Raw genomic sequence first — 23,560 nt, 5'->3', positions numbered from 1 at the left:
GGCGACAATGTGGAGATTTTGCGCCTTACCGGAGTGCTCCAAACTGCACAACAACACCATATGGCTAACATGACAGCCGCCGCCAAAGGTCAGGTAGACCAAGCGCATGAAACGTTAAACTCCCTTTTGCATCAAAGAGCCTCCAAATCGTTAAGGTACGACCAATATCAATTATACAGGTATGGTAATAGGGCAAGTAGAATGCTAGCTAACTTAGTAAGAACTAGAAACCAAAAGTCGGTCATTGCTGGCATTCGAGGACGGGATGGAGCGCATGAGACCTCAGCGGCGGATATCTCTGCCAGGTTCTTAGATTACTACAAAGAGTTGTGTGCTACGAAGCCACAAGACCCCACCGTCACAGCCCGCTTTAGTCAAGGACCAGTTGACAGTCCTATAAGCGATCAGCACATATATTCTGTGATTCAGGGATTGAAGGTGGGGAAGGCGGCGGGACGAGATGGGTTGGGGGTCTGAATTTTATAAAATCATCAAATCTCATCTCTTGCCTCCATTATCCCGTTTCTATAATGAGCTGCTTCTTACTAAAGAGCTTCCTGCAGCTGTTAATCAATCGCTTATTGTGGTCCTGCCAAAAAAACGACAAAGACCCCCATGGACGTTGGCTCGTACCGGCCTATCTCGCTGCTCAATGTGGATGTAAAGACTTTAGCAGCAGTACTTGCAGGGGGCTTAAACGGGATCCTACCTGCTCTAATTAACTGACCCTGATCAGACGGGCTCTGCCAAAGGGCGACAGGGAGCGAGGAACGTGCGGCGCCTTATAGCGGCCCTCAGTTCCCACCCTGCGGAGGAAGCAATGATTTTAAAGTTTCGATGCCGAGAAAGCTTTTGACTCTTTATCGTGGGAGGATCTGTTTTGGGCCCTGCGCCAATATGGCTTTCTCGGGACCGTCTGTGGCGCTATACAAAACCCCCAGTGCCTGTACTTTGATAAACGGTGCCCTCACGGCCCCCTTTGACCTACAATGTGGCGTGCGGCAGGGGCGCCGCTCTCCCCGCTTCTATTTGTGTTAGCAGGGGAACCTCTAGCTAGCCGCTTGCGGGGGGCGGGAAGAAGGATTTTTGGGGTCTTAGCATTGGCAATCGCTCATTAAAAATAGCACTTTTTTGCCGATGATATTTTGTTGTTTGCGGGGCGTCCTCGCAGCCGCCATTCTGGTTATCATTCATATTTTTGAGCAATTCCACGCAATAGCTGGGCTGAAGATTAATTTTTCTAAATCTGAGTCTTTGGCTCTGGACCCTGCGCTCAAACATTCCTGGGAGGGGGACCCTTCCCATTTGCTTGGGCGCCGGGCAAGCTCCGTTACCTGGGGGTGTGGATCCCAAGGGATCTGGGCTTATTGTATGAGTTAAGTAATTACTGAAGTACAAATGCAGTGGCTGGCATGGAGCTCGCTCCCACTCTCGCTCGTCCTTAAAATCCTTCATGTCATGCGCATGCTTCCCTGCTGGCTCACCAGCAGAGATCTAAAACGCCTGCGATCCTGCCTCTCACAGATTCTGTGGCGGGTAATACACCACCCTCGAGCCCCCCAGGAACATGGGGGGGGACGTGGACTGCCGGATTTTCGGCTATACAATGTCTCCTGCCAAATGAGATTTGTGGGGGGGTGGCTGACAGATACTTATTGTTACTGTGAGGCGGGTTTACTGAGCAGAATGACTGCGCCATGGTCACCCCTCTATTTGCTGCAATTACGACCCCCGCAACTGTGTACAATGGATTTCCCCAGAGAGCTGACGAACCCATGCATACGCGCTTGGAGGTGGTGGAGGAATCTTCGTGGTTTAACCGGCACAACATCCTTGTTATTACTGCTATTGGGCAATTCTTTTTACCTGGGCGTGACTGCAGTGGCATTTTTCAAAGTTGGGCTAGACGTTGGGTTGGTGGTCATTTGTCATCTGTACGATCCGGAGTCCCATGTCATTTTGGACTTTGAAAAACGCTGTCTAAGGATTACCGCCTGTCACCCTGCCACTTCTTTGCCTATCTGCAGACAATCTATTAACACTATTAACACACACATGACTATTAACACACATGACCGTAGGATCACATGAGGATCGCAAAAGGAAAAAGAAAAAAGAAAAAAAAACATCTACAATCATATAATCAAACGCACTTTACAGACATTGGTGCAACATAAGCTTGAAAAAATAAAAAAAGAAAGTAAGCGATTAGACATATGATGGGTGACCCCAATAGATTGTCTTAATAGTAGTCAATAAGGTCATAGATAGGCGTGGTTTTCGCCCACATACGCCCTCAGCGTTGGAATAAGATGTCAAAAATAAGAACAACAAGCGGACGTAGCGGGGACAAATTCTCCACTAGGTCCGCTAAACATGAAAAACACTAAGAAGAATATTTCCAACAATTCTGGTCCAAAACATCAAAGAATTCCTTGAAATGCAGCTAGAACAATGAAGATACAAGACCGAAGTAAGAGAGATTTTTTGACCCCTCAAGGGCGATTTTGATTGAGAATTAGCCTAGTTAGGTAAGTCATAGACGGGCGCGGTGTTTAGGCCCCGCCCGGAAACACCTCCAGAGCTAATTAGTGATGTCAATCAAGAAGTGGAAACAACTTACGGACGTGGTGGGGACCAGTTCTCCACCAGGTCCGCCCGATATGAACAATGCAAAGGAGCCTAGTAAGACATAGGCTTCTACCAGGTCCGCCAGCCACGAAAAAAGAAAACCATCAAAAATAACACACAAACAAAAAAGATAATACCATTGAATTTATAAAACAACATAACGGTTAAGAACGTTCAAAACAGAACTCATAAAAGTAAATAACAGCTTTTAGAGAGGGTGACGACTTTCGATTACATACACCTGAAGCAGCCTCGATCTGGGAGAGATTGGGAGGTGGGTACTCTAGGCAGGTATATAAAGAGTGTCAAAATAGATAGGACGCCCAGACAAACACGGAAGGCGTTGCACACTTGACATGAAGCATCTTAAAGAGTAAGTAATTGTTTTATTAAGAAGGTGGAAATACATTAAGAATTGATAATAATTTAAAACAATGTTTTTATAGAATATTGCATGAACAAACACTGTTATATGTTTAAGGTAACACGGATACTGTGAACCTGGTTTAGGACACAGTAAAATTCTCCCGCAGTCCCTGAAGCAGGCACACAGTGCCGAAACATGGCCAATGTCGGACGAGCAGCTCCGTACCCATGAACACCAATAAAAGCGGCGACCTTGATAAGTATAAAATTAAAATTGACGCGGGTCGGTAAAGCTGCCGGGGAGAAGGGATTTTAAGAATCAATAAGAAAAAGAAAAACAAAAAAGGTGAATACCTTTAAAAATTAATAAAAGAATAATAGACGGCGGTGAAGAAAAGGATAACTGCAAATCGGTTACCCTTATTAGAAACCTCCGTACAAAAAAAACCACCGGACACAGTTTCCCTTGAAAAGGTTTAAGTTGGTGAATTGATTAAAAAGGGAAAGAGGTTGGTTAGTGATCAATTAATTGCATCAGTTGCATGGGATCTTCTTAGTTTTTGGCTACTTGCCAGGTACTTGTGGCCTGGATTGGCCACTGTTGGAAACAGGATGCTGGACTTGATGGACCCTTGGTCTGACCCAGTATGGCAGCTTCTTATGTTCTTATGGACAGACTGAGGATGATAACTGGTTGAGTGTGAAAGCAACATGAGGTTAAAGGAATGGGAGTGAATGCGGTGGGGGTGTAATTGGGAGAACAGGAAGGTTGTATGTGCAGGGGGGGGTGACAGGGACAAAACAAAAGGGTGATAAAGAAGTGGGAATGCGATGTCTTGCGTTTAATGGAGACCTGATGTGCCTGTGTCATTGCTTGGTACATCAGGATGGCTGATGCTGGGCTCTTTCAGACCCAACTGGATTTTACTGGTCTGTTCGAGGTAACGGTTTGAAAAAAAATAAAATTTAAATCAAAACCTGACAATTTCTCTACCCCTGTACATCCAACAGTCCCTAACTCAGACCTAGATTTATCAAATTGCAATAACTATCGCGGAAATAGCACCCGCGATAAAAAAGGGGGTGTGGTTAGGCAAATTTTCCTGCTACCGCATTGCATAGGTATTTCTGGCCCCCCCATGCACGCTGAGTAATCCAGCGCAGGCAGCCAGGGAGAGGGAACATCGTGCAAATCTACTCCAAACGACAGTAAATCTTCACTGATGGCAACGGTGCTGCTCATATCTATGACGGTGCATGTAAAACAGCCCCTCAAAACCTACCCCACCCCGGGTTCATAATGCCCCTGTTACAGTGGTATAAAAAGTTAACTTAGATGTGAACCTCTCTCTCTCCCCCCCCGTCTCCCCTCTCAAACCGGCATTTGTGATAAAAACCATTTCAGCTGGTAAGGCACAGCTAACGCAGCCATAATTAGTCCTGGGGGAATTCTGCGCTACCGCAGAGCACAGAATTCACCCCCTGCACAGAAAATGGCAGAGGAGACCCCCGGCGTGACGCCAACAGAGTGAGCGAAGGTGAAGGCTCCGGCGTGCCGTTCGCGACGAAGATGAAGGCCCCGGTGAGAGTGAATGTGTGTGTGAGAACGGGGAGGGGAGGGGGCTGGTGAGCGAGCAGGGACAGGGGAGAGGAGGGTGAGAGAGCAGGGGGTGAGCAGGAGGATATGAGAAAGAGGTGGCAGAGCAGGGGGAGATGCTTAAGTGTGGGTTTCAGAGAGAGGGAGCCTATATGAGGAGATTGTGAAGGAGTGTGTATGTGTGTTAGAGATTGGGAGCTGGTGTGTATGAAAAAGGGATCGTGTGTATGTGAGGTGCTATCCTGTGTGAAGGGATTGTGTATGTGTGACAGGGAGAGAAAGGGAGCTTGTGTGTGTGTGTAATCAAGAGAGAGGGAGCCTGTATGAGAGGGTGTGTATGTGTACTAGAGAGAGGGAGCCTGTATGAAGGAATATGTGTGTGTGTGTGTGTGTGTGTGTGTGTGAGTGAGTGAGAGAGAGAGCGAGGGAGCCTGTATGAGGGGGTGTGTATGTGCGAGAGAGTGTGGAAGCCTGTATGAGGGTGTGTGTATGTGCACTAGAGAGAGGGAGCATGTGTGTGAGAGAGGGAGGGACAGAGCGCGCCTGTGTGAGGGGCAGTACTGAGAACGGGGTCAAACTCTGGGACTGGCAATAGAGTGGACGGGGTTGAGCCTAGAGGTGGAGGGGAGAGATGATGGCAGGTGGAGGAGTTGGGGCCTGAGAGGGCAAAGTGGCCAGGGGAGCAGGAAGAGCGAGTGGAAGGGACACTCTTACAGTGAATGTCTAGGGAAATTCTGCTCAAAATATTTAAAATTCTGCATCTCCAAGTAATAACTTGTTTCTGTAATAATTTAAAATGTAATTACTTAAAGACTGTCATGTAAATTGTGTTATTTTGACCAATACAAAGTTTGCAGAATTTTAAGTTTTTGTGCGCAGAATTCCCCCAGTACATAATGCACAGTAAAAAGGTGTAGTTATTTCTGGCATTAAAACCTGCGCTGCCGTACGTTACTCTGTCGCACGCCACGTTACCTGACCCTCATTTCCATGCACTCCGCCCAAACTCCTCTCACCTCGAATACTAATTTAGAGTTTGCATCTTGCGATGTGGTACGTATCGCGCGCGTTGCCACGTTATCTCAGGCGTTAGGGCCGTGACGCACGCGATAAGGCCCTAGCACAGTATGATAAATGACCCTGTCCGAAAGGACTCCCGAGCCAATGGCTTGGCAAAGCAAAAAGGTCTGTAGATCATCAATCATCATCTACCCTGCAAAACTGGAAGGCTGCAAAATAAATTATGCACAGGATTAACCCTCCCACAGGAAAGAACTTAGCAGCCCCAAGATCTCAGCATGAGATAAAGCCGCAAAAGGACATTGGTCCAAACAGCTCAGGGATACTGCTTTTATCTGTTTTATAAAAGGAGGAATCTTAATGATTTTGCTTTTAACAGAATTATGCCAGCGTTGTTTATTTTGCTAGCGCCCTCTGGAAAAACTGGAGCCACCAGGCCGTGCTTTGTTTCAGAGATTCGTGGCATGCAGCCAAGCCCTGAGCGGCGTCACCTGCTACCTCTCCCAGAATGAAACCCGAACGGTTAATAACGCGCTGTGTGCATGTGCCTGTAATTGCATTTATGGCGTCCTAACCCATAGGACCGCTCTGCGAGCCGCACGTACACATTATATTACTGGCGACACTGCTCCGAGCACGGGGTCCCTGGGCAGGGAATCTGGCATTTCAGCCCTGGAGATTGAGGCTCTGCTTATTGTCCCGTCGGTGGCAGAATTATTCAGCAAGGCCTGCAGACTGAAGAGGCAGCTCCGGGGGATGGAACTGCAGAACAACCCAGACACAAATCTGCGTGGGCAATAATGAAAGTGTAACTACCTGCTTAGCTTTGTTTTCATTACTCAGTCACATCTCATGGGTTAAAATTAACTGCAGGGTTTGCAAAAAGGCACCCAGACTGAGTATTGCCCTACCAAATGTTTGCTATTAAGAGTGAGCACTTTTGAAATGTTGTTCAGTAGTCAGCGGGTTATACTCACTTCCACCACCACTAAGGACTGAACCCTCCACATCCACCTTTAGAAAAAACCTTAAAACATGGCTTTTTATCAAAGCTTTCCCCCAATAAACTCGATAGATTTCTTCCCCTTATACACGCTTTTGTTCCTTTTATTATGGATGAGATACTGAATTTTGGTTTCATCATGATAGCTTATTATCTTATATAGTTCTGTTTAATTTATTGATAATTATTAGTTGTTTTTTTTTGTTTTGTTTCCTTATTCCAAACGCTGTTTTTAAACTGTTATACTGTATTAGGTCTTCAATAATATTTGTTGACAATTTGTTTCAATGTAAACCGGTGTGATATTTTGAATTGAATGTCGGTACAAAAAAAAGCAAATAAATAAATAAATACCAAATGTTTGCTATTAAGAGTGAGCACTTTTGAAATGTTCTTCAGTAGTCAGCGGGTTATATTTTTCCCTTTTTTGAGTCATTAATGCAAATATAGTTCCTAGCTGCTCCTCCTACTTAGCCTCTCCCATCACTGTAAAACCAGGGGGACACTGCTGTGCTGTTCAACATTAGCATCCTATGCAAACATCGCACCAACGCAAGCAAAGCATGAATACAGCACGGACGGCGGAAGAGCAGAGAGTCAGGAAATGGAAACTGAAAAAGGTTGTGGCCATTATAAGTAAAAGCTGCACACCTTTTCTCAAATAGTATTTAAAAAGTTGAAATCCTGGCAGCTCCATGGCTACGTGCAGAGAAGCCGGACTCGATTCCCATCAGTTCTTCCATTCCCCAGGGTGGCCAGAGCTGAGGATGCTGGAAAGGCAGTGTTCACAGCTCCCCGGGGAAATCTCCGTCACTGCTCAAAACCGAGTACCTAGTGGCCAGATTTAGGATACAAATGCACTGAGCTCTGGAGTGAGCCACACCCTGAGGCCGATGCAGTAACGCGCGCCCAGCCTAGCACAGGGAATGATGGGCGGTTGGACGAGCAGGTCTCCAAAATCCCCGGTGCAATAAGGAGATCGGCAGCCTCCAAAACGCACATCCAAACAAAGGCGGAGCCAATGGCACTTATCACATGCAAACGTCTTTACCCTGCTATGCAAAAAAACCGCCATGCACGCAAGTCTCTCCACTCATCAAGGGGTCTACTTAAAAACAAAAAAAATACGGCTTTTCCATGATTCCTCCTACCTAGGGTCGTCGCGATACAAATAGGAGGCCCCACAGAAAGCAGGATACTGGGGGGAAAAAAAAGGGCTTGAAGGAAAAACACGTTTCTGGGCGCAGAATACAAACGCACAAAATAAACACTCCAGGCCGTATATACGGTGCCGGTAACCTCGCTGCTGCAGGATAAAACGGAGGCTTGGAAACTGAGCGTCCGTTTTGGTAACTCCCACGCAGCCTCGTCTCCTGAGCCCTGACGCCAAGGACGTGCCAGGGCCGCATAATTTATCCCCAGCGTGTTCACTTTAGTGCAGCAGCTCATTTACACATTGTAGCGGGCACCCGGGAGAGGTGGATGGGCACGCGATAAAAAACGGGCACCCAGTCTGGACGCGTGTTTTCCGTGCGCAGTTTACTGCATCGGCCTTCTCTGATCCTTGGCAAAGCATCGTCACCGAGGGGGGAAAGTGGTGCTGTAATCCAAGAGAAGCTGGTTTAAGAAGCAGGAGGACACTGCTGGACCACAAAACAATTACAATGAAACAGAAAGTTGAAATCCCCATCTAAGACAGCAGCAGTAGTTAAATTTCTCAACCCAGCAGCTTTGCCCATTCCACAGTTCAACTGCTTCCTTTTTAAAGGGCCCGGTTTTCAAAAGCATTTATACACATAAAAACTGGTTTTATGCAGGTAAATCGGCTTTTGAAAATTGCCCAGGAGGTTGTACACCCAGCAGGCGTTCCTGGGCACTGAGCTGGGGCAAGGAAACCATCTACATGCACCCGATCTTTGAAAGTTGGTGCGTAAATGTATGCAAAATGTACAGTTCTGCCCAAAACCGGGAATAAACGTGTGTGTGTGCGCACGTGCCCGGCAGGGTTACACGTGCACCCACCACAAGTCTACGTGCGGGCTGCTACTAAATTACCCTGTCTTCATATATTTCTTAAACCTTTTTTTTTTCCTTGCAATAAAAACGTGTCTATCTTTTTATTCTGGCCGAAGCTCTGTCCTTCCTAAGCTCCCACCACAGGCTTTACCTAAAAACACTAACAGGTTCGCTCGCGGCTCAGGCCGGCCGCGAGAGGGAAGAGGAACTAGTAATAAACATAGAAAAAACTGAATTTATACACCTTGAACGAAAGAACATTGTAAAAATCCAAAATCCCATCAAAATTAAAAATGACAAATCAATCGAGCTAACCAATAAGGCTAGAAACCTAGGAGTAATTATAGACACCGAACTCAGCCTTAAGCAACACATATCAATAAAAGTAAGAGAGATCACATCACCCAAACACTTGCGGATTTACACTGGCTCCCAATAGAACAAAGAGTCCAATTCAAAACACTGTGCACAGTTTATAAACTAATAAACGACGAAAATGCCGACTGGCTAAACACCGCATTACGATTACATGTCCCTCAAAGAAATCTCAGATCAGCCAATAAAGCTCTACTAACCATTTCCCCTGTAAAGACAGCAAAACTGACGCAAGTTAGAGAGAGAGCACTATACTTGGCAGGACCATTATTATGGAACTCGTTGCCACTTGAGCTAAGACTTATGAAAGAACTAAAACTCTTCAAAAAGAGCTTAAAAACTTGGCTATTCAAAAAAGCATTTCACAGTGAGGTCGCTGAATAACAACAAAGACCTACAGCTGAAAGTCGCCTATAAAAAGCAGAATGTTATTTTATTGTTTTAATCATAATTAAATTTTAAATGGAAACAGCTATCAAATATGATTACCACCGAATCATATAAACAGTATCTCCAACTCACTTCTCATTTAGAGTATATTATTGAACTATGACACCGTTAAATATTGGCACCCCATGGATAACTTAGAAAGCAAACCAAACCTATTTTGTGCCTAAATGTAAACCGTTGTGATGGTGCATCACTAAAGGACGGTATAGAAACGTTTTTAAATAAAAATAAATAAATAAATACCGACAACAACCAAACTAGGCTAAACCGGGGGACAAAATATCCAAAGCCTCGAACCCCTTCCGCTCCGGTCCTGAGATTCTTTTGTGGTCCCTGGGAAAGTGACATCATCACAGTGCGACCTGAGAGCCGTGGCCAGCCTGAGCCAGGTAACAGGATTCTGCTCTGGGGCTATGGCTCCCATTAACTCCTGTGGTGCCAGCTGGCTCTGCCCTCACCCAGTAACCCTGTAACCCAGCGGCAAAGAACCCCTTCCAATCCACTTCGGTCCTGAGACTCTTTTGCGGTCCCTGGAAAAGTGACATCATCACAGTGTGACCTGAGAGCCAGGTAACGGGATTCTGCTCTGGGGGTTACGGCTCCCATTAACTCCTGTGGTGCCAGCTGGCTCTGCCCTCACCCAGCAACCCTGTAACCCAGCGGCAAAGAACCCCTTCCAATCCGCTTCGGTCCTGAGACTCTTTTGCAGTCCCTGGAAAAGTGACATCATCACAGTGCGACCCGAGAGCCAGGTAACGGGATTCTGCTCTGGGGGTTACGGCTCCCATTAACTCCTGTGGTGCCAGCTGGCTCTGCCTCTGCCCTCACCCAGCAATCCTGTAACCCAGCGGCAAAGAACCCCTTCCAATCCGCTTGGGTCCTGAGACTCTTTTGCAGTCCCTGGGAAAGTGACATCATCACAGTGTGACCCGAGAGCCGTGGCCAGCCTGAGCCAGGTAACGGGATTCTGCTCTGGGGGTTACTGCTCCCATTAACTCCTGTGGTGCCAGCTGGCTCTGCCCTCACCCAGTAACCCTGTAACCCAGCGGCAAAGAACCCCTTCCAATCCGCTTCGGTCCTGAGACTCTTTTGCGGTCCCTGGGAAAGTGACATCATCACAGTGCGACCTGAGAGCCAGGTAACGGGATTCTGCTCTGGGGGTTACGGCTCCCATTAACTCCTGTGGTGCCAGCTGGCTCTGCCTCTGCCCTCACCCAGCAATCCTGTAACCCAGCGGCAAAGAACCCCTTCCAATCCGCTTGGGTCCTGAGACTCTTTTGCAGTCCCTGGAAAAGTGACATCATCACAGTGTGACCCGAGAGCCGTGGCCAGCCTGAGCCAGGTAACGGGATTCTGCTCTGGGGGTTACTGCTCCCATTAACTCCTGTGGTGCCAGCTGGCTCTGCCCTCACCCAGTAACCCTGTAACCCAGCGGCAAAGAACCCCTTCCGCTCCACTTGAGTCCTGAGACTCTTTTGTGGTCCCTGGGAAAGTGACATCATCACAGTGTGACCCGAGAGCCGTGGCCAGCCTGAGCCAGGTAACGGGATTCTGCTCTGGGGGTTACAGCTCCCATTAACTCCTGTGGTGCCAGCTGGCTCTGCCCTCGCCCAGAAATCCTGTAACCCAGCGGCAAAGCTCTTGCTGTGTCTCTGGACCGGCTGTTGGCTTTTCAGAGAGGCAGGGATGGAAGAGAGAAATGTGAGAAGAGGAAGGCCGGGACCAGAGAATTCATTCCAGAGGAGCAGGATGAGATCCTCTCTTTAGTCATATCTTATGTACTTTTCATTATTGCCACACCTCCTAATTTTAAAAGTCGCTCCCCAGCTTCCCTCTGCAGCTGTCTGTGCAGTATGCATGGCTTACATAGCTGTGCGATGCCTGTAGGGGATTTAGATGGCTGTCATTGCCAGAAAGTTTAGTCAGAATAGTGCGAGCAGCTAACCAGAAGGCGTTCTCATCCACTGAAGAAGACCAAGATGGCCCGGGAGACCTACGTTCAGAGGCCGATCTGGAAGACTTTACTATCTCGCGGGGGGGAGGCTGGCTTTCATTCTCGAGCCGGATGGGCATTAATACCCTTCGTTCATTATTGGCACTCAGTGGCCAGACTTTAGGTGCACGGTAGCCGAGCTAGGGAGGCAGTTGCGGTCTGTGGCAGCCCCGGCTGAGGACTGTGTGAGTTGGGAGGGGGATACAAAAATAGGGGGGAAACGCCCAGGTGGCTGTGAGCGAAGGCTCATGGCACTGTGGCAGTGGTGTCCACTGAGCTGAGCCTGGGGAAAATGTCGGGCTCCAGCAGAGAGAACATCTTAATATTCTAATTCCTGGGGCAGAAAGTGAGACACCACCGGATTTTGCCGATGCCAAGAGAGAGAGAATTTGCTTACAGACTGGAGAGTTTCAACATAGGGTAACCTGGATTTACCTCTCTACCAGTGGAGGAAGCACAGAATTGTAATTCAGGAAAGGTCTCTGGGATATCTGCCACTATCTCTGTAGGCAACCTTTAGAAGTTTTCCCTGTTCCCGATGAGGATGCCTTCCTCCCCACCAGCACTCAAGTAGATCATCTATATCTATTAATAGACTACTGAGAGCCCCTATTATTGTTATAATAAGTAGCTTCACATGAATTCCTATTGTATATGCAGGTGAAAAACTGCAAGGCACATTCTGACAATGATGAGGGTTGTGTACAGACAACTGCTGCATGTTACAACAGCATCCGAATGCCAAATTATTCCTTCCAACAGTTACATGGAGTCCCTGCTCCTATGAGCTGGTCTCCAATAATGTCAGAAAGCCATTCAGGGAGCAACAGAACAAAAAGGAAAAATAAAAATCACTTCTGCTTAATTAAATGTAAACTGTGTCCCAGGTGAGTAGGCCTGGGTCTAAGAAGCAGTGATCGTGAGCTACCAGGTCAAATGAGGTCTCAGCACACAATTCCCCAGGGCTGCAAACCGGGCTGCTTTTTGGAATATCACTAACAAATATGCATGAGATCTACCTGCCTACAATAGAGACAATATACCCACCTCTCTGATCACTAAGGGTACCCCGAGCGCAACCCAAGTCCCTCGTGCATGTTCAGAAGGGACATCCTGAACGCCAGACACGGCTGCAGCCCTTCACCAATGCAATTTGACTCCTGTTTTTGTAATCATTTTCTACTGGCATAAAAAAAACATTCCGGTGCCCATTCATCTGGAAACAAAGGCACAACCGGATTTTACCTTCTAATAGTGATAATCCATCACTGCCCTGTTTCCATTAATGACGCTGCACAAAGCCTTACTGGGCACCTCCCAGCTATATCCAGGTGAGCTGGATGATTTGAGGCCTGGCCTGTTTTTTCAAAATGACCATCTCAACACATGCTGGGCATTCTCAGTGAACAAACAATATGTTGCAACTATCATTTTCTGCACGGCCTTTGCTTCTATACCGCTAATTTTGAAATTAGAAGGAATACAGTTTTATTCTAAAAGAGCAAAGCCATAGATCTCATCCGCGGGCTCTCTTAATCTGACAAAGAAATCCACCAGTCCTAACATAAGGTGACCAGATGACTCCATGCCAGCAAGCACGGGCTGAGCCAGGCCTGGTGTTACTCCATTCCAGTACTGACCTACATTCCGGCTTTTCTTAGAGAACATGAAACTCAATGTCCGTGGATGCAGTGGGGGGAAAACCAGACCTAGCTCAGCTTGTCCTGAGGACGTGGAGCTAGCTGGTCACCTTATCCTAACAATACATGTTACAAGGAGGAATGGAAACCTGGATTAGGTCCCTGATATCCCACAGGTGAGCAGAGGTCAGGATGCCAAGGAAGGCACAACTGCTCAACATCCCTGTCTACGTAGATGGAAGGGTTTTGCTGGCACAGATGCCAAGCAGGGGAATACGTGAGAACCCCAGGACATCAGATCGCCCACAATATTCCCCCGTTTGGCATCTGGGCTGTCAGAAATAAGAGCAGGCTCCAGCAAAGGGTTTGTTAATGAACTATGGGGGCAGGGAGGAAAACAAGATTAGGGTGGGGGGTGGCGTTCCTGCCCACTTCCAGTGAGTCTGACCCCCTAGCTGTCCATGACCACATCACCCCCACAGATGTCAGAGAGTGGGAGGTGACCCCCAAACTTTCTGAGGTTATGGAAATGATATGGGATCCCATATATTTTCAAAGGAAACAGAAGCAAGGGTCAGGACCCAGAGGGAGTAACCAAGCTCACTAGATGCCTGGGAATGATCAGAGCCCACAGGAGAATGGGAGATGTTCAGATTCTGTGGGAGCATGAGAGGGGACCCCAGAGATCCTCAGACTACAGGCTGGACCCCCGGAGATATCCTCTGACCCACAGACATTCTCGCAGGATAGGGAACTCGCCAGAGATTGTCACAGGATCACAGACTTGCAGGAGACGATCCCCAGATGCCTCTCTCTAAAGAGGCTTTTAGACTGGAGATGGAGGGACAGCTCAGGGTTGCAAATCTGGGACCCAGATGCCTGCAGGCCACACGCAGAAACAAATACCAACAGCAGCAGAGGCCCCGTGCGGGCTGCAGAAGCCCCACCGCATCCCCCCTCCCAGACAATGGGAAGAGAGGCCCCGGGTACTCACCACCATGCTGAGCTCTCTGGGCAGGACCCCTGCCCCTAGTCCTGCATCACCGCTGCTGGCATGGAGGGTCCCGAGAGCCAGCTCCTCTCCCCTCTGCCCATCTCCAAGCCAGGTGAAGGAGAGCCAGCGTCCTCAGCCTGCTACTCCCATCTGCACAGGGAATGGTGGGGGCAGAAAGCAGAGATGCTCCCCCTTTGCTGGGCTGGAGGGACCTTTGGTACTGGAGATCTCAGGAGCCCATCCTGGGCTCGCCCTTTATGCCCGATCCCCTATTGTCTGCCTGCCCGGCTCTCCTGGGTGGCCAAGCTCCTGCTATCGGCTCCAGCGCATGTGAAAGCCTCAGCCCTGGCTGCTCCAGGCTCCGCAGCCGCCTGCATTTGCACGCAGTGGAGGGGGGGGGGAGAGGGGATTTCAGAAGAGAGGGGGGTTCCTATCGCTGGCAGCGGAGGGGGGGACCCCGTTGGCCACCTTCGGTTTGGGAAACGCCGGTTACGCGTTCCCTCCTGCGGTGGCCACAGGACGGCTCAGCCTGCCGGCCCTGTCCCTTGCCGGGCTCCTTCTCCCCCTCCAGCCGCAATGGTCTGATCCATTGAGCCGGGGAGACAATGGCTGCTGTGAATGGGGAAGGCTTGGGAGCCGCCTGCAGCTGGCGGCCATACAAAGGAGCCTCTGTGCCCGGGGGGCTCCCTCGGCCCTCCCCTCACTCACCCGCTGGGGGTGCACGGGGAGGAGGAGGGGTTGCTGCCCGCTCCGGGCTGAGCCAGTCCTGCTTTTACCACCTGGTCCTGGAGAAACTGCAGGTCCAGTTTCCTGGGTAAAGGGGGCCGGGGGTCACGCGCCGGGGCTGACAAGTTCCCAACCTGAACTAAACCCACCCACCCCTTCCATGAGCAGGGAGCACAGGCAGGAGGGGCTCAGCCCGTCACTGGGGCGTGCATTCACGTCCCCTGCACCCCTTCTTCCTCTTTTTGCTCTTCATCATTTCTTTGGAAAGTGTATTTCACCTTTTCTCCCCTGCACGGATTCCCGGTGCAGCGCCCGCATCCGGCTCGAGGTTAATCCGAGCCCTAGGCACAAAGGCTCGACCCTCACCCCCATGAAAAACGGTGGCTTCACTCATGCCAGCAGCCTCTGCAGGGATCCCTCCTCCCCCTCCCTGCACATTTACCTAATTCCCCCTAAACCGCCCCAGCCCAGCAATAAATTCAGTTTTTGCCACCCTTTAGGCACAGTTGATGCCATGACACCCCCCCATCCCCAGGAAGATTGGACACCACCTATACAGTCTGATGGGATGGGATGGGATGGGACTGCCCCCCCCCCCCCCCCCCCATAAACCCTGCTCCTATAAATAAATCTAAATTATTATTACGCTTTGCGTCCACAGAAATTCTCCCAATAATCAGGCAGATACAGAAAACCGTGCAGGAGAGCTGGGGAGCGCCCAGGGCACTCTCCTGGGCGTGGGATTCAGGAGGGCGGCCTGGGCAAATTAGGCCCGCGGTAAAAGGAGGCGCTAGGGACACTAGTGCGTCCGTCCCTAGCGCCTCCTTTTGGACAGGAGCGGCGGCTGTCAGCGGGTTTGACAGCCGACGCTCGATTTTGCCGGCGTCGGTTCTCAAATCCTCTGACAGCCAGGGGTTCGGAAAATGGACGCCAGCAAAACCGAGCGTCCGGTTTTCAACCCGCGAGCCGATTTTTTTTTTTTATTTATTTTTACTTTGGGAACCTCTGACTTAATGTCGCCATGATATTAAGTCGGAGGGTGCTCAGAAAAGCAGTTTTTACTGCTTTTCTGTGCACTTCCCCGGTGCCGGCCGAAATTAAGGCCGACCTTTGGGTCGGCGCTAATTTCTGAAAGTAAAATGTGGGGCTTGGCTGCTCATTTTGCTTTCTGTATCGCGCGGGAATGACTAATAGGGCCATCAGCGTGCACTGTATAAGGGGTAAAGCTAGCGCGTGGAAAACGCGTGTCCGAACCTGGGCTAATAGTGCGCTCCGGTGTATTGTATCAGCCTGAATGTGTGCAAAGCAGAATTAGGAGATTTCCCTTACAATTCACAATACAAAAAAAACAAAAAGTTTAATTCTGGTGGCACCACAATAACAGCTATGCAGGCTCCTACTGCTTACTACCAGGCACTTTCTGATGTAAAATAAAGGCAAGAAGTACAAACGTCAGGCAAAACCTATGTTGCAAACCTGCCGTACCCCAACAACACTAATTCCCAGCGTCCGTACCTCTCAAAAAACAGCACCAGGCCCCAAAGCACCAAGAGAAGAGGTCACGCTGCTACAGATCCCCAGGCAGGACACAGCCAGACCCGCACCAGACACAGAATAAGGGACCACAAATTAGCAAGAGAAACACAGGCAGACTAAACTGGAAACCCCAAGAGGAAGGGGAACAAGGGAAAAGCAGATACAGAAATGAATGCAAAACATAAGAAATAATATTCCCAAAGCTGAAGTATTCAAACTAAAATGCTTTTCTTCTACCTTTTGTCCTCTGGACCTTTTATTTTGCTAATAGTGCTGGTCCTAGTCCCTTTTTTTCCCCCTCTTCCCTCGTCACCTTTACCTCTTCCTTCTTGCCCTTTTCTACATCTTTGTCTTGCACCCTTCCTCCCCCCTCCCGGCCTTCACCTCCCCCATCTCCCCCTTTTCTCAGTCCCCAGCCTCTTATTTCTGCCTTCACCTCCCCCATCTCCCCCCTTCCTCAGTCCCCATCCTCTTATTTCTGCCTTCACCTCCCCCATCTCCCCCCTTCCTCAGTCCCCATCCTCTTATTTCTGCCTTCACCTCCCCCATCTCCCCCTTTCCTCAGTCCCCAGCCTCTTATTTCTGCCTTCACCTCCTTCATCTCCCCCCTTCCTCAGTCCCCATCCTCTTATTTCTGCCTTCACCTCCCCCATCTCCCCCCTTCCTCAGTCCCCAGCCTCTTATTTCTGCCTTCACCTCCCCCATCTCCCCCCTTTCCTCAGTCCCCATCCTCTTATTTCTGCCTTCACCTCCCCCATCTCCCCCCTTCCTCAGTCCCCATCCTCTTATTTCTGCCTTCACCTCCCCCATCTCCCCCCTTCCTCAGTCCCCAGCCTCTTATTTCTGCCTTCCCCTCCCCCGTCTCCCCCCTTCCTCACTCCCCATCCTCTTATTTCTGCCTCTCCCTAGGATTCCATTTCCTCCCCCTGGATTCACCTCCACCTCAGTCTTCACCTACCTTCCTCTCTCACATCCCCTGGCTCTGTCACTCCTCCCCTCCCACTGCCTCTCAGCCCTGCCCCAGCCTTAGCCAGGCCCCTCACACCATATCTTAAACTCTCTTACCCCAAACTCTGAGTCCCCACTTTGCCCCTGACCTTATGTCCCTGCTGAATCCTCCAGTCCCAGCTCCCCCACCAACCCTTAGTACCTGTCCCAGTTCTTCTTTCCTAATCCCCCAGTCCTAGTTCTCCACCCACCGAACCCAGCTCTCCTCCCCCACCCTGCTCTCATTCTACTTCCACGACCCGATATCCCCAAGTCCCCCCTCTCCCTCTGGATCTTAAACCTGCTCTTCTGTCTCCATCACCTTTCACCTCCCCGTCCCCTCTCCCTCTGAGCCTTGCAGGGAGAGTAGGAGAGCGGGGATGCCAGATGGGCACTTCTGACCCTCCCCCTGCTGCTCTCCCTTCCACGCTGTGGGGAGAAAAGCAGGTTCAAAGCACTGGAGCGCTGGCCTGGCCACGGGATCCGGGAGGGCGGAGGGAGGCCCACGGGCTGCACTCTGGGATGGTACCACAGCAGCAATCTTCATTGGCCCCGGAGATCAAGTTAGGAGGGGGCAACGTGGTGCTCTTGTAGACGGTGCCCTGTAGAATGGCCCGAGAGCCAGCCCTGTGCACACCCATTTTACATGCCCTTATTTATGTCTCTGCATTAAGTTAGTCCAATGAAAAGGTAGCATCTTTTCTTTCTAATGTCAACTTTTATTTCTCCGCCTTGCATCTCTGATATTTTCAGCTCTCTTCATTCTGCATTTTTCTCCCTGCATTCCACTCCTGTCACATAGGAAAAAAACCTGGACAGCGTGGAAGGGGCAATTAGTCTTTATCTGCCTTCATCTGCTATGTTACTACATGCTGCCCTCCCCCTCCCCTCCCTATGCTTTGCATGGCTTACCACAAAGTCAGAGGGGAAAGGATGGCCTTTCTCTTGGGTTTCTTCCACGCAGGAGAGCCTGTGCGCTGCTAACGTCTCCATCCTCAGGATCGGATCTGCCCTGAAGGGAACAGAGAGAGAACAAGTTAACAGTGGAGCCCTGAAAATCTACCGACACGTACCACACACACACAATACACAGCCATGTAAAGTTTCACGCGTGACGCCTAGATGTCCTCAAACCACATAAACGTACAGTGATTCTAAAACAAAATATTATTGTCCGGCTCTTGTCTACTCAATCTCTGGAGAGAGATTAGTTTGCTGGTTCTAAAGCTGACTTGTCTATTAAGGACATCGGTGAGGTCTGCTGTGCTAGAGATAAGCTGATGAAAGCTGCTGAGGGCTAGCTCACCCCCTCCCCATTTCTGTTTCTATCATTAATATTTGTATTTAGATCTGGGCTTCAGGTACACTGTGACAGTTACCCGCTAAAAGCAGTTAACACACAGATGCACTCAGCATTTTTCCTATAGGCGGAAAATTGCCAAACAACTTGTTAGCACGTCCCGCCCTAAATTATTTTCATGCTTTCCATGCTGCAAACAAATTGACAAAATACAGACAAGATAGTCTGCAGCCTCTGGAATATTAATTAGGAAGTAATTTGATAAGTAAAATTGCTTGTTTTTCAGATAAAAATACAAGAAGGGGACAATCATTTCAATATGGCAGTACTGTGTTTGCATGTTGTAGTTGGCCACAGTATGAATTCCTCCTTTTTGATAAAGATTTCTTATACAAAATCCTGTTCATACATTTTTGTGAACATTTTTCTCCTTTTAAAAAAGTGTTGCAGTTTTTTTTTTTATTTTAAGTTGTATAGTGTGGTTCCCCCCTTTTCCAGAGTGCAGTAAGAGCAAAAGCATGGCATTCATATACCTCAAGGGTGCTACAGTACCCAAGAAGCAAACATGGTTCAGCAGAGAGAAAGTTCTAGAGCCAGAGCTCCTGACATGAGGATCAAGTGGAGTTAGGCTGAGGAGTGATGTTAGAAAATATTCCTTCACCCGTGGAAGATGGCTGCCTAACCCCGAACTTCCCCATAATTCCAGATTAAATCCGTCTAAAATCGTCACCATCAGCGGTCTCAACCTGATTATAGCTAACTCCAACAACTACCTAACACTTTCCTGATGGCGATGAAAAAGAAGATGGACAGATCTAAAGCAATTCTCCTAAACACGCGGCCGAGCTGATGGAGGATGAGAACCATGCACCCGCACAGGCTGCGGGGAGCGGAGCTGAAACTTCTGGTTTACCTACCGGACATTCTTCTATCAGTCCTACTGAGCTACCATCTCGAGATGAGATGCGATCGTGGTTTATGGAGATACGATCGGATATGAAGCGACACAACAAGAATTACCGGACTCAATTTCGAACATTCGTGAGGACCTAGCAGCGCTTGGAGCGCGAGTCAATGACATTGATAGCCATGTAGAGAACCAGGAAGAATTCCTTTCTAAAGTGCTGGCCGAGCAGAAAAGCTTGCAAAAGGGGAACACCTTGCTAGCGGAAAAAATTGAAGACCTAGAGAACCGCTCTCGGCGATCTAATTTACGCAAGAGAGGCGCCCCAGAGACTCCAGAATACATGGATTGCTTTTCCGTGGCTAGCTCCATCTGCAACTTTATACTTTCCTCCGATGAAGGTATGCAGACTTCTGATACTACCCCAACCCAACAAATTGAAAGAGCGCACAGAGCGCTAGGTCCTACTGTGGCAAACAGAGTGTGAGACATCGTAAAATGCCTGCACAGCTTTGCTCTAAAAGAAAAAATATCAGCAGCTGCAAGAAAAAGGTCAGACTGGATATAGGAAGGGCATTAGCTTTTCATCGTCAATGATATTTCCCTATTCACGTTGCGAAAGCGCTTCGACCTTAATCAAGCAAGTCACATCAGCTCTACGCACTGAAAAGATAAGAATACCGATGGACCTTCCCCGCCTCTCGTTCGCTGTCAATGGAGCTACCTTTAGAGTAAAATCCCTTCCAAGGTAGCCGAGGGCTTCAAGCAGGCCGGACTTTCCGTAACCTTTTCTACGCAAAAGCCCTCCGGGCTGGAGGTGAAGGCGACCAACGCCCCAAGATAGCGTTGGGTAGGGGAAGGAAGACGATGGCTGCGGCACCATTTGGCGGACACAAATGCCAAGATGTTGGACCAAGGATGAACAATAAATCTAATAGGAACAGTGATAATAGTTGGTTTACCGGATATACATAGTTTCTCTGCACAGACATCTCGGTTTATAGTGACAAAGTTGAGCTCTTGACAATTTTCCCTGATATCCCTGATGGGCGATGCATTACAAATTTTGGGTAGTGACTTTGTATAACTGATTTTGCACTAGCGATACGGATAAGAGTCGATAACCTGAGGGAATAAAGGGGGAGAAGTTATTTTTTTTCCAACTGAGTGGCTACTCCATGACTGGAGGGATCCACGGGATGGGTCTAGTGGACAGGGAGGGAGGAGGGTTATAGATCCATCTGTAAGGGAAAAGTTCAGAAGTGAACATAAACAACTCTTTTGCAAGGAGAGGATGGAAAAATGCTCATTAAGCTTATTTTTGCTTTTCTATATCTATCCTCTGTAAGTCAGGACCCATGGCTGTTCGTTTCCTGTCATTAAACGAGAAAGGTCTCAATACCCACAGAAAACGAAGTTTATTATTTCGAGAGCTACTCCACCATAAAGCAAGTATAGTCCTCCAGGAAACGCATATAAAGAAACGCTATGAATACTTATTGCAAAATCAGGGGTACCCACAAAGTTTCCTAGCCGCCAGTTCCAAAGCGGCAAAATATACGGGAGTTGGGATTTTAATTGCAGGCTCCCTTACATTTGAACTCTTGTTTCGTGTCTCTGATACCTTGGGAAGATATATTTTTATTAAAGTCAGGATCAGGAATTAATTTTTCTCCATCCTCTCTATTTATCCACCCCTATGTGACCAAGGTTCATTTGTGGTTACATTGGAGACTGTTCTATCTCAAAATGCGGAAGGGTTACTTATTTTGGGAGGAGATTTCAATTTTATTCGCAATATTAGGCTAGATACATCTGCCCCACGATATAATAGAGGGTAAGGAAGGAGTGGAGCATGTTGATGGAAAATGGGGGGCTTAAATCTTATCTGGAGACAGCGCCACCCACACTCCAGAACGTATACTTTTTTTTCAACACCTCATTTATTTATTTATTTATTTATTTATAACTTTTCTATACCGAAGTTCAAATAACAGAGTTAATTATCACTCTGGTTTACATTGCAACCATAAAAAACAGTGACAAAGTTGTCTTACATAGAACAGGGGGAGAGAAAAACTTGGATACAGCTTAAGCATGGGGAGTAACGTGTCAAAACTGGTAAGAACTGATAAGAGTTGGCTTTTTGGGGTAACAAGGTATTCTGAGGGAGGGGGTTGGAAGGGGGGGGGGGAGGGTAGCGGAGGGTTACCATAGGTTTAATGAAACTAATATACACATATTAAATAGCTTAGGCTATTTAATACGTCAAAAACAGAACTTTTGCTTATCACTCCAGATGAGAACCTTCGGCCTACCAACAACCTAACCTCACCACCAATGATCAATTCCACTCAAGTAAGAGACCTTGGGGTCACCTTAGACAAAAGGCTGAACCTCAAAGAATTTGTCAAGAACACAACGAAAGAATGCTATTATAAACTACATATTCTGAAAAAGCTGAAACCTCTCCTGCATTTTCAGGACTTCAGAACAGTTCTCCAAACAATACTATTTTCCAAAATCGATTACTGCAACTCTCTGCTTATAGACCTTCCAACCATTACCACAAAACCTCTACAAATGTTGCAGAACTCCGCCGCAAGGATTCTTACTAACACCAGCAGAAGTGAACACATAACACCCATACTAAAACACTTACACTGGCTCCCCATCAGATCCAGAATCATTTTCAAAGTGCTAACTATAACACACAAGAACATCCATTCACAAACGTCGCTAGATCTAAGCCTTCCACTTCGCCTACACGAGTCTTCAAGACCAATCAGAAACAGATACTTAGGCACCTTACACGTACCTTCAGCCAAGTCCTCACTCAAGAAACGTGCATTCTCGACTGCCAGCCCCCTTCATTGGAATGCCCTCCCCACGGACATTCGCCTCGAAACGTGTACTCGAACATTCAAAAAGAAACTCAAGACCTGGCTCTTTACAAAAGCCTACACTTAAAGGTCTAGCTCAGAACCACGTCCCAGAACTTGAATCATTCTCGCTTTTATAATCATATCAAACAACTCCTAATTTTTATCCTTGGTCTCACAATTCCAAATCATTAAATATTTGAGCATGCTACACCAATACCTCTTAATCCAGATGTAACCTCAGTTTTTGAAGTTTTCACTCCTATAGAAATAACCGCCAGTTCTTAATTACTTAACCCTATTCTGTAGACATAAACTTTTCATGAAGACTGTAATCTGTAAGCACCTGTATTTATTATAAGAATTTGTATTTACTATTTATATTTATTATTTAGCTATTAACATTGTTCTGTTAAGAACATAAGAACATAAGAAAATGCCATACTGGGTCAGACCAAGGGTCCATCAAGCCCAGCATCCTGTTTCCAACAGTGGCCAATCCAGGCCATAAGAACCTGGCAAGTACCCAAAAACTAAGTCTATTCCATGTAACCATTGCTAATGGCAGTGGCTATTCTCTAAGTGAACTTAATAGCAGGTAATGGACTTCTCCTCCAAGAACTTATCCAATCCTTTTTTAAACACAGCTATACTAACTGCACGAACCACATTCTCTGGCAACAAATTCCAGAGTTTAATTGTGCGTTGAGTAAAAAAGAACTTTCTCTGATTAGTTTTAAATGTGCCCCATGCTAACTTCATGGAGTGTCCCCTAGTCCTTCTACTATCCGAAAGAGTAAATAACCGATTCACATCTACCCGTTCTAGACCTCTCATGATTTTAAACACCTCTATCATATCCCCCCTCAGTCGTCTCTTCTCCAAGCTGAAAAGTCCTAACCTCTTTAGTCTTTCCTCATAGGGGAGTTGTTCCATTCCCCTTATCATTTTGGTAGCCCTTCTCTGTACCTTCTCCATCGCAATTATATCTTTTTTGAGATGCGGCGACCAGAATTGTACACAGTATTCAAGGTGCGGTCTCACCATGGAGCGATACAGAGGCATTATGACATTTTCCGTTTTATTCATCATTCCTTTTCTAATAATTCCCAACATTCTGTTTGCTTTTTTGACTGCCGC

The 23,560-nt window shown here is 47.8% G+C and overlaps 1 protein-coding gene across 2 annotated transcripts in view; it reads right to left on the bottom strand.

Moving 5' to 3' along the window:
• Positions 1-23,560, bottom strand: part of LOC115076193 (rho GTPase-activating protein 33-like) — a 141,854-nt gene that overhangs the window by 71,722 nt on the left and 46,572 nt on the right. Inside the window, exon 2 of one of the 2 annotated variants that reach the window (XM_029577366.1) lies at positions 18,247-18,346. In XM_029577366.1, coding sequence (XP_029433226.1) covers positions 18,247-18,327 — 81 coding nt within the window. In that variant the 5' untranslated portion in view covers positions 18,328-18,346. Of the gene's footprint in view, positions 1-14,085; positions 14,864-18,246; positions 18,347-23,560 lie in introns of those variants that run through there. The other variant, XM_029577367.1, reaches the window with a different exon arrangement.

The sequence above is a fragment of the Rhinatrema bivittatum genome, chromosome 14 (genome assembly GCF_901001135.1).
Source record: "Rhinatrema bivittatum chromosome 14, aRhiBiv1.1, whole genome shotgun sequence".
Taxonomy (NCBI): domain Eukaryota; kingdom Metazoa; phylum Chordata; class Amphibia; order Gymnophiona; family Rhinatrematidae; genus Rhinatrema; species Rhinatrema bivittatum.
This window is presented reverse-complemented; position numbering and strand designations above follow the sequence as displayed.